This window comes from Thunnus albacares, chromosome 19 (genome assembly GCF_914725855.1).
Source record: "Thunnus albacares chromosome 19, fThuAlb1.1, whole genome shotgun sequence".
Taxonomy (NCBI): Eukaryota; Metazoa; Chordata; class Actinopteri; order Scombriformes; family Scombridae; genus Thunnus; species Thunnus albacares.
Window position 1 is genome coordinate 27,889,725 of NC_058124.1, and position 12,518 is coordinate 27,902,242.

At 36.7% G+C, this 12,518-nt stretch overlaps 3 gene segments (V, D, J or C); 1 reads left to right on the forward strand and 2 right to left on the reverse strand.

Moving 5' to 3' along the window:
- LOC122970078 overlaps positions 1-12,518 on the reverse strand; it is a 916,362-nt gene that overhangs the window by 47,579 nt on the left and 856,265 nt on the right.
- Positions 1-12,518, reverse strand: part of LOC122970080 — an 891,879-nt gene that overhangs the window by 7,508 nt on the left and 871,853 nt on the right.
- Positions 1,586-2,278, forward strand: LOC122970105. The segment is given in 2 exon segments: positions 1,586-1,683; positions 1,899-2,278. Coding segments are annotated over 2 exon segments (360 nt in total).

Consider the following 12,518-nt stretch of genomic DNA (forward strand, 5'->3'; position numbering starts at 1 on the left):
ACCCTGCACGTTGAAAATTGACACTAAAGGGATACCCAGTGCGTTAAAATGTGACAGTACAGGGTCCTGACCAAGCTTCAATATGTGACGAGTTGTGAGTGAGAACGGGCTGGCATCTCAGGCATCATTTCATTCACACCATTAAAAAGATCAGCTTGTATGCTGATGACATCCAACCAAACATCACAAAATCCTAATTTTTCCTTCTTTCAGTTACTAATCAGATCAGAAGTTATAAGAAGTGTTCTAACTATTCTCACTCCTATTTTTAAATTTGCATTAGATCTTTTTTTTTTCTTGTTTTATTTTACACAAACATAAAACACATATTCAGTACTCACACACATAAACAAAAACAACAGACATACCACATATATACATATATATACACATATACAAACATACATATATGTACATACATGTCAAGCATTATATGTGATTGTGGTTCAAAAACATTCACTTATACAGCAATTTAAGTTAAACACATCATTTTATAGAAGGAACTAAATAAAAAAGAGATAATGTTAATTTATGATAACATAGAATAATCATAGTTCTGTATCCCAAGTTTTTGATATTGTCAAGATCTCCCATTTATTTATGTCTGAGCTTTTTGCTCTGCCTTTAATAATAATAGATCATTATTTAATAATGATCTTTTCCTGCAAATATTAACATTTTAAATGTAATATGAAGGAACTCAAAACCAGCTTTTTAGGAGAATCAAATATATAAAGCTTGCCAAGCAACACAATAATATTCAATAACATATTTTTATCATCTTGATAACCCCAAATAATATTGAGAGGGGATAAAGGTAAAAGGATTGCTTGTTCAGATAACCAATTTGCCACCTGCTGCCAAAAGGATGAAACCACTGGACAATACCAAAATAAACACATAATATCCTCCTCCTCATCACCACAAAATCTACAGATATTATCCTCAGTCATTCTCCATATCTTAAGCATTTTTCTTGTTGGTAACATCTTATAAAACATTTTTAACTGAAAGGCCCATAAATAAGTAGAGCAAGATGACGAGTAAATACATCTAAAAATGTTTAACCAAGGAAGAGGAGTATCAAACACATCATTGAAATAGGTTTGAAAATAATATGGATGAGAAGTTATATTCTCAAAGGACATAAAGAAATGATACGTATCTTAAATAAATGTGTATTCAATAGAATACACATTTATTAAATCAAACACATTTAATGAAGAAACATCTCCATAGATCTGTAAAACTCTGGATTTGAGGCCTTTCACATCACCAGTTGCACATTCTGCACTTGGGAAAAACAAAATATCAACCATGTTAAAAAAACTGAAAACAATTCTGTGAAATTAGCCTCAAAATTCTTCCTTTACACATTTCACATCAGTCTTTCTAACTGCTTAATGTAGTTCTCTCCCTCAGATTGTCACTCCTTTATGTTATGGATGATGTAAATGTTGAGTTCTCCCAGCAGTGAGGAGGAAACAACATGATATGTTGAGGACAGCTACAGTTGACTGACTCTGTGTGTTTGCATATCTGTCCTGCCTCTCTGCTCCCAGCCGTTAAGAGGCCAATGTTGATCAGTGGCTGTCCAGACCTTTCAGAGCCACTGACACGCCGCCAGCACAATGATGATGTCACTGACTCTACTGCTGGCCACCCTGGGGCTCCTTGTTCAGGGTGAGACTCTCTTGTGAAAACTTTGCTTCAGGATGCAACCAGGTTCAGCACAATGATGTTCTGCTGTGATGGAGAAACACTGAAACAAGCAGCATTTACCTTCTTCCATCTATTCTCCATGTTAAAGAAATGATACTCTTCTGTTTTCATGTTGATCATCTTTCTCCAAGCTGGATTTGTCTCAATAACCCTTCTCCTCTTTTCATGTTTTCCAGGTTCATCAGGACAATACATCCTGACTCAGTCTCCTGGATCTCAGTCTGTTGTTCCAGGACAGACTGTCTCCATCAGATGTAAAACCAGTTCAAGTGTTAGTAGCTACCTCCACTGGTACCTTCAGAAACCTGGAGAATCTCCTAAACTCCTGATTTATGAAGCTACAAACCGTCAGCCTGGAGTTTCAGATCGTTTTAGTGGAAGTGGATCTGGGACTGATTACACTCTGACCATCAGTGGAGTTCAGGCTGAAGATTCAGGAGTTTATTACTGTCAGCAGGGTTATGACACACCGTTCACACAGTGATACAACGTCGTACAAAAACCTCCCTCAGCTGAAGAGGAACTGATCTGACTCAACAGCTGCACCCAAACAAAAACAACAGAGGTTTTAATAATGTAATTTGAACATTTTAATAATAAACATTTTGTATTTAACAAGAAAAGATTTATTTTAAATACTTTCATTAATACAGAATGTGAAACATTTGGCTGAACATCAAATCTAACCGCTGTTGAAGGATGATTTCAATTCTTTAATAAGTTTAATCTACTGACTACAACACATGAACACTAAAACTATTATTGATTTATTTGATCTCTTACTATTTTTCATAGATACTAAAACATACAATGTTTTTAGACATAAATTACAAAATGTTATCATGATAATATTTATTATCATTTGTGTTATAATATTACTAATCATGTCATGTGACATATATTTGTCATTTTGCATGGTTTTATTCCAGCAGCAAGTATTTATAATATAAACCAAAAAACATTTAATTGATTATGGAATTAATTAAGACTTGAATTCTTTCCCTTTTTCATCTCTTTCATTTGTCTTTGTGTTTCAGCTCTTCAGCAGAAGCAGTTTGTAAAAATGTCCAGGGTTAAAATGTCAGATCACACTCATTTTATATCTCTTTATGCTGATGATATTTTGCTTTTTATTTCAGAATTAGAACATATTTCTGAGGGTTTTGTGAATTTGTTTAAAAGATTATGTATATTCTTTTAATACATTTGAAAAAAATAAAAATATTAGACTCTTTGCACTGACACACTTCAGTAACATAAGATGATCGGAGGACTTTTCATTAAAATTACTCAATTACTAATTATTACAGACAAATCTGAAGTGACTCCAGCAAAGCATTTTCTACAATTATTATGACTTTACTGTAAACTATGAAAACAAATTATGGACTTACTACCACCATGACTGTGTAGCATTAATCACATAATATCTATGAGTGTTGTTTGAGTGTAAATACTTTCCTAATATACAGTATATGAATCAATACATTATGTGATCTTACATTTTCCTTCTGAAGTCTTCATAGAGCAGTTGAAACATTTATAACTCAGTTTTTATCAGGATTTAATATCATTACTGTTACCATTAAGAGAAAATAATTAAGACACTTTTATAATAATAAAGATGAAAACAAGTGATTTGATGAACAGATCTTTATTGTCTGGAAATACTGAAATTATATTGAAACATTACAACAAGCAAGTAAATATTGTTACTGAAACATGTGAAATAAAAGAGAGAGATAGTTGCAGAGATCAGAGTGAGAGCAGTAGCAGAGTAAAAGCAGTAGCAGTGAGTCAGGTCAGGACTGGGAACACTGGTCTCTCCTCAGTGTCTCTGAGACTGGAGTCTGGGAGCCCTGGGTGGCCTCACAGGTCACAGAGACCACCTTCCTCCACTGGTCTGCAGGGAGCCTCAGGGTGCTGCTCCAGCTGTAGCGGCCGTCCTTCTGCAGCACCCCGGGGCTCCTGCTCTGCTCCAAGCTGCTGCTGCTCCTGCCGTCCACCTTCCAGGCCAGACTCCAGTCTGAGGGGAAGCCATCGTTGGCCAGACACATGAGCGTGGCCTTCCCCTGCTGCAGCTCCTCGCTGGAGGGGGGCAGCACTGTCAGGGTGGGACGGACATCACCTAGGAGACACCAATCACATTAGAGGACAGGGACCACACAGCTGTCGATCAAACACCAGACACTTGGACACCTTTACTGTGTGAGAGTGGATTTTCCCCTTTAAGGAGTTTCTGTCAGATGTTTTTTCTGCTCCACCAGTCACTCACTCACACATTGTTTCACTTCCCTTTAAGAAACCTCTCATGCAGATCAGCACAGAAAGAGTCCTCATATGACTCTTAACTGCATTTTATTTTACACTAGTTACTGAAAATAAAGATATAAAGTTTGTAAATATATCTTAGACATCCTTGATTTAATTTTAGAATTTATACCAACAAATTTACTGACAAAACTATCAAAAGAGCAACAGTTAATCAGATTCAGTGTTGAAGGACATTATGAGCAAAAACTAAGAGACATCCGTAATATACACAACATGTTGAGACATATTAAAGAAACAAATATCTTTAAGAACAAAGACATATTTCAAACTGAGGTTAAAAGACAATTTCTGTCATTTTAAATGATGAGAGACGTTCAGCATTTTTTATCATCACCCACACTGTTCAGAATAAATTTAACTCAACTTTCACTCAAATTGGAGATTTAAAGATTAAAATTTAAAAACATGTTTAAAGTAGGATTGTTGTTCCTTAATTTTTCTGCTGTTCACATTTAACAAACTAACTGGAACATGTAAAGAAAAGTTCAGTAAAGCTGCTTTGAGTTCAACTTCAAGGTTAAAGAGGAGAAATGAACAATAAAATTGAGACTTTAAAGTGTTTTAGATCAGCTCAGTGGAAACTTATATCGACTACAAATGTTCAGACACAGAAATTATAAACTTAACTGATGATTCGATATTTAATATTTGAGCAGAAACTTACTTCCAACATCCAGTCTGGTTCCTCCACCAAAAGTCCACCACAGTGATACAAACTGACTGAGTCGTCGCACAAAAACCTCTCACTGTAGAGAGACACGGCTCTCTGACTTTGTCACATTAAACTAAAACTACAAGTCCTCAAATTTCAGCCTTAATCTAAAACATTACACGATTTCTACTGTGGACCAAACACTTAGAATATATTGATTCATCATTTAAATTTCACATAACATAAAACTCTTATTTTTGTTGCTGGTGGACAACTGTTGGTCAAAAATTAGAAATTCAGATATAAAATCAGAAATTTCAATTTCTAGAGAAAACATATGTGCAAAAAACTAAATGTCACTCAGGATTTAATAAAATACTTTAAAAGTTTAACTTACTTCCAACATCCAGTCTGGTTCCTCCACCGAACGTGTACCACAGTGATACAAACTGACTGAGTCATCGTACAAAAACCTCTCACTGTAGAGAGACACGGCTCTCTGACTTTGAACACAACAAACTCTACAAAAACAGTCTCAGTCTGTGAAACACAACTGGATGATATGAAAATATATAACAGTAGGCCAATAATTTATATTCTTATTCTAAAATTAATCATTTTGTTTCATGTTTACTATATTTTAAATTATGTCTTGAATTAAAACTGAGTGTTGTAGATGTAAAATGAATCAAAACAGACATTTCTGAAGACAATCTGTTCACAGAACATAAATGAAACACAGAAAATGATCACTGACACATAGTTAATCAATACTCTGGTAAACTGATTGATCCATTGATTAAGCAGCATCATCAGAGTAATCCAAGTCCCTGTTGGAGTCAGTCTGAGCATTTCCATAGAGAGCCACTTTGCATCAGCAGCACCATGCTCCAGTGCTCTGGGAGAGTTTATAGTCCTGAGAGTTGAACACTGGATGACTGACAGCTGTCCTTCATCACAACAGAAGCCACAGAAATCCTCCTCATCAAAAACATGACTTTGATCTCCGTCCTCATCTGGACTCTCCTCTGCTGCTGCTTCACAGGTAAAGTCCAGAGAATCAAACTCCTCTCCTCTATGAACTTCTGTCCCTCTGACATGAAGCCCACAAAACCATCAAAACCATCAAAACCATGACGCTGCTTTATGTTTTTGTCTCTGTATCCTCAGAGTCCAGAGGCCAGGTCACAGTGACTCAGCCTGCAGCAGTGAGATCTGCTCTGGGAGGATCCACAACCATCAGCTGTAAAACTAATCCTGCTGTGCACTATGATGGCTCTGACTACATATTAGCCTGGTACCAACAGAAAGATGGAGAAGCTCCTAAACTCCTCATTTATTGGGCTACCACTCCAGAATCAGGGATTCCAGATCGTTTTTCAGGCAGTGGATCAAACTCTGACTTCACTCTGACCATCAGTGGAGTTCAGGCTGAAGATTCAGGAGTTTATTACTGTCAGAGTTATCACAATATCAACAGTCAGCTTGTGTTCACACAGTGAAAAAGCGTTGTACAAAAACCTCCCTCAGTCAGACTGAACAGAAACTGAACTGACTGTTGCAGCTGGAAGCTACTGCAGAGACTGATACAGTTCACTGAACACACACACACACACACCACACACACACACACACACACACACACACACACACACACACACACACACACACACATACACACACAGATGGTTTATGATGTTCATAGTGTCTCTATTAGTTTTCCTCCTGAAGGTCAAACAGTCCACCTCCCACCTCAACAACCTCTTACTGAATCAAACAAATATTTAGTCATTCAAGATTCATCTTGACTCAAAAATGTAAAATCTATCAAACAGAGACATTCTGTTCTTTCATGCTGCCCCATCATCACCTCAGCTGTTAAATCCTCTTCATCACATTATGTTATGACACATCTCACACTCATCATCTTTCTTTGTATAAAAAAGTTGGATGAACTTCATAACTGACAAGATAGAATAATCATCTCATGATGTTCACTCATAAAAGTCAACTGTAAAAGTTTCCAAACTACCTCACGTCTTCTCTCATTTCAATCTAGTAAACTAAAGTACATAGTAAACTTGGCAGAATTTGCTCCAGATACACTTCTAGATTCTTTCATTCCCCTTGAAGATTTTTAAACTTCAATTATTTACAGTATGTGCAACTTAAAAATCTGATGTTTCAGCTACAAATTAATTACAGTGTATTCAACCCAATACAAAAATCACTAAAAGAAAATAATGTGATTATAGTTAATTACTTTAAATACAATGTTGTAGACATTTGACCAGTGAATTTTCCCAGCAGTGCATGTGAAGTCAGATCATATAATGACTACCTGCTGGGGTTGGGCCCAAATACAAATACGTTATTCAGCAAAGCACAAATATTGTTTTGGGTTTTTTTTGTTTGTTTTTTACGAATATTTGTTTCATACAAATATTTTAAACAGTATTTGTTTTTGAGACGAAAACAAAAACATGTCAAATACCAGCGTGCAGGTTGGTTACATCACTATCTCAGTGTCTCTCCTCTGCTCCGCTGTTACGTCTATCAGCAGGTCTCAACGAGGGGAGTCACATCCACCTGCTACATGACATGATACATTGATGTTATCATAGATGCTGAGCTTAACTTTCACTGTCATATCAATAATGTCTCAAGATCAGATTTCTATCACCTCAAAAAATATCTCAAAAATCAGAGGCTTTCTGTCAAATTCAGACACTGAAGAACTAGTACATGCATTTGTCACAAGCAGACTTGACTATTGCAATACTATTTTTTCTGGACTCTCGAAAAACTGTTAAGCGCCTGCAGCTTATACAGAATGATGCTGCACGTATTTTAGACAAGACTAAGAAAAGTGCACATATCACACCTGTTCTTAATTCCTTGCACTGGCTTCCAGTAAATGCTAGAATTGATTTTAAAGTCCTCCTACTCGTCTACAAGGCACTGAATGGCACTGCTCCAAATTATATTAAGGAATTGCTTTTGCCATATGAACCAACAAGAAGCCTCACATCATCAGCCAGTGGTCTCCTTGTTGTCTTCTATGTGAGTGCTCTAAAGCAGGAGAAGCTGCATTCAGCTATTATGCTCCATACAGATGGACTGACTTTCCAAGTGATATTAGAGATGCCCCAACACTTAGTTCCTTTAAAAGTAGACCTAAAACATTTCTGTTTACTGTTGTGCTTAACTAGGTTGAGCAACTCTCTGCTCCTGTTTTAACTGAATTATTATGTACTTTAATTACCTATGCATCCATGTATACAATCATATATTTGCTTGCTTTTATGTATGATGATATGTATGCTTGTATTTTATGTATTTATAATTGTATTGCTCTTGCCCTTGTGAAGCTCATTGTGTTGCTTTCTGTATGAAATTTGCTCTATAAGAAAATGTGACATGACTTGGAAGAGCAGATATTCAGTGAGAACACTGAACACGTGGAAGCAGCTGCAGACTGATCAAAGCTCTCGTGGTGTCTACAGTTTGTGAATCGCAGCTACATGAAGATTATTGTTTGAAAAGTTGCACATAAGTTACATTATGATCCTCTGAGCTCCAACAGATGAATGACAAACATTTGGTAGTGCAAATACAGACACTCAGACACAGAGGTATAAATCAGCATCAATACAGCATTACACCAGTCAATCCCACAATCTGCCTACAAGCTTCCTGTCTCTGCTCCTCCATCCCCATGCTGAAATACAGAACAATATAGTACAGAGCAGGACAGAGAGGACACATGTGAGGGACACCATGTAGAACAGACTCACTGTTTCTGTTAAAATGTTCTCCTTTCATCCTTTACTTTGACATGCTTTAAAAACTACCATAACTTAAGAGTAAAATGGTGACAAAAAATGATAAAATCCCTGTGAATATACCCAGAGACAAACTCAGTATCTGTAGATTCATTGAACACAGTAACATGTGACAGCAGTTTATTATTGTAATAATATGTTTGTACACAGATGATTTGATGAAAGTTTCTTTATTGTTCATACATACAAAAATGAACAGCATTACTGCAAGCATTAAAAAAGTATCACTTGAGAATGTGATGATTATGTTAATTAGTCAGAGCATTTCCATAGAGAGCCACTTTGCATCAGCAGCACCATGCTCCAGTGCTCTGGGAGAGTTTATAGTCCTGAGAGTTGAACACTGGATGACTGACAGCTGTCCTTCATCACAACAGAAGCCACAGAAATCCTCCTCATCAAAAACATGACTTTGATCTCCGTCCTCATCTGGACTCTCCTCTGCTTCACTCAGGGTGAGGAAAATCATTTTTCTGTCATGTGAAAATCATTTGGAGTGTAGCTGAGTTTCACCATCTCATGTCCAGTGTTTCTTCTCTCTCCTCAGGGTCTGTTGGACAAAATGTTGTCTTGACTCAGCCAGCAGCCAAAACACTGCAGCTTGGTCAAACTGTCTCTATTGACTGTAAAGCCAATAGACAAGTTGAACACTACACTGGTTCAAAATACTTTCTGTCCTGGTACCATCAGAAAACTGGAGGAACTCTTAAACTTCTGATCTTCCAAACATCAGACAGATTTATAGGAATCTCCTCCAGATTCAGTGGAAGTGGAGCAGGGAAAGGAGTTGACTTCACTCTGACCATCAGTGGAGTTCAGGCTGAAGATTCAGGAGTTTATTACTGTCAGAGTTTTCACTATATCAACAGTCAGCGTGTGTTCACACAGTGAAAAAGCGTCGTACAAAAACCTCCCTCAGTCAGACTGAACAGAAACTGAACTGACTGCTGCAGCTGGAAGCTACTGCAGAGACTGATACAGTTCACTGAACACACACACACACACACACTCACTCACTGACACACACACACACACACACACACACACATTTCATTAAATGGATTAAACAACTCGCACATTGTAGCTTTTAAGATAAATGAAAATATGTAAAAACCTTTTAAGTTAAACGGTTTCTGGACAATGATTGTCTTTGTGGAAATCAACAAAGTTCTTCATCACAGCTTCTCATCATTCATTCTTAGCCTGTTACAGTTTGATCCAATGTCTTTAAATGATAATGAACCCATTTCTTGACCTGACTGGTAAGAAATGTCTTGGTCATGACCTTTGACCTCAGCCTCCTACTGGATCACATCTATCTCAAAGATGTCCCCTTAAGAGAAATTATGAAGACGCAAATCAGCATCAGAAACTTTCATAATCACAGCTCCCACCACCAAAAAATATAAATCACACTAAATATTATCTTACAGTAAGAAACTAATTACAGTTAGTGGATCGGAGATATGAAAACATTTTTCATTTTTAATGTACATTGTTGAAATTAATTTCAATTTAACTTAATAATAGTTAACTATTAAATGCAAAATGTAAAAGTAAATTTGGTAATCATTTTAAAATTATATTTATTTTTCTTTTATCTTTTCTTCATTTCAAGCTGTTCACATTTCAGTTTGACAATAATGTGTAAAGACCAGTTCAGTGAAGATGGTCTGAGTTAAACTAAATCACCAAAGTGTTGAAACTGAAAAAGAAGATCTTTCATATAAGTCAAGGCAAAGGTTATTTAAACACACAAAAACACATTTATGTATTACATGGAAAATTATATGTAATATTTGCAGAGAAACATATGTCCAACATCCAGTCTGGTTCCTCCACCAAAAACCTCTCACTGTAGAGAGACATGGCTCTTTGACATCAACTGAGTTTCATTATATTTTCTATATTTTACTGTTAAGTGAATTTGATTTTCATTTCTGTAGAAATATATTGAAATAAATGTGAAACATTGTAAAATAACTTTCTTTCAGTGAGAGGAAGCTGAAACCATAAAAACATTCTGTACATTAACCTCATAACTTGATTGATCCATATCCATTTTAAATTTAATTGATGTGATGTATTTTTATATTATATATTTATAATATATTTAGATGGAAGAAATTACATCCTAAAAAAAGCCCAAATCACATCAAAATGAATATAAACACATCCATACCAATACTCTGAAAGTTGATTGATCCATTGATCAACCAGCATCATCAGAGTAATCTATGTCTCCCGTAGTAGTACACAGCTGGACAGATGTGAAAGACACCATGTAGAACAGACTCAATACTTCTCTTAAAATGTTCTCCTTTCATCCTTTACTTTGACAGGCTTTAAAGAAAATCATCATTTATGTGTAAAATGGTGACAAAAAAATGATAAAATCCCTGTGAATATACCCAGAGACAAGCTCAGTGTCTGTAGATTCATTGAACACAGTAACATGTGACAGCAGTCATTCTTCAAATTATATGTTGCCTTGGACACATATGATTAGATGACTATGTCTTTAATAATTTAACATAAAGAGAATATCAGCATTATTGTAAGCAAAGAAAAATATCACTTGAGAATGTGATGATTCTGTTAATCAGTCAGAGCATTTCCATAGAGAGCCACTTTGCATCAGCAGCACCATGCTCCAGTGCTCTGGGAGAGTTTATAGTCCTGAGAGTTGAACACTGGATGACTGACAGGTCACAGTGACTCAGCCTGCAGCAGTGACATCTGCTCTGGGAGGATCCACAACCATCAAATGTAAAACTAATCCTGCTGTGTACTATGATGGCTCTTACTACATATTAGCCTGGTACCAACAGAAAGATGGAGAAGCTCCTAAACTTCTCATTTACTGGGCTACCAGACGAACATCAGGGATTCCAGATCGTTTTACAGGCAGTGGATCAAACTCTGACTTCACTCTGACCATCAGTGGAGTTCAGGCTGAAGATTCAGGAGTTTATTACTGTCAGAGTTATCACAGTGCATATGTGTTCACACAGTGAAAAAGCGTCGCACAAAAACCTCTCTCAGTCAGACTGAACAGAAACTGAACTGACTGCTGCAGCTGGAAGCTACTGCAGAGTTCACTGAACACACACACACACACACACACACACACACACACACACAGACACACACACACACACACACACACACACACACACTTTCAGACAAAGCCATTAAACAATTAATTTATATGTCTGTAGTAACAAATATGAATCTATCTTGTAAACGTTGGCATTGAACGTTTCTGCAAACCACAGAACCGTTGAATATATACGTTACAACACGCGTAATACGTGTCATATCACCATTTCTACAAACGTAGCATGTTAACATTTCTACCCGTTGAATAATGATGTTTTATGGTGTGACAACACTGTGGTTAAGGTCTGGTTAGGCTTAGGCACAAAGACCACTTGGTTAGAGTGAGGGAAAGATCATGGTTTGGGTTAAAATAAAAATAAAAAATAAAAAAAAAACAGCCAATGTCTCACTAAAAAAAAGCCGGTTTTCTCACCAGAAAAACGGCTGCAAATGTCCTGACGTCTCACTAAAAACACCTGCTTTTGTCGGTTGAAACTGGAAGCAGACATTGGTTTTGAGGTGGTCTCGAGCTGTGTTCTCTGCTGATTTCCAACTTGCTGCCAAGAAACTTACTAACCATCCACCGACCCCTCCTCCTCCTAATAATAGGAAAGATCAGCTCATATAAATCACATGTGAACTACGTCACTTTAGAAATGTTGAGATGATACATATTGTTGAAATGATAATATGCTATGTATTACACATGTTGAAACGTAGATGTTCAACATTTTTGTGGTTTGCAGAAACGTAAACTGTCAACGTTTTATTCTGGCGACCAGGCTGGAAGGGGTGGGTGGGAATGGGAGGGATGGAGGGAGGGTCGGGCTGATATGACTTCTATGTTATTATATTTTTGTACA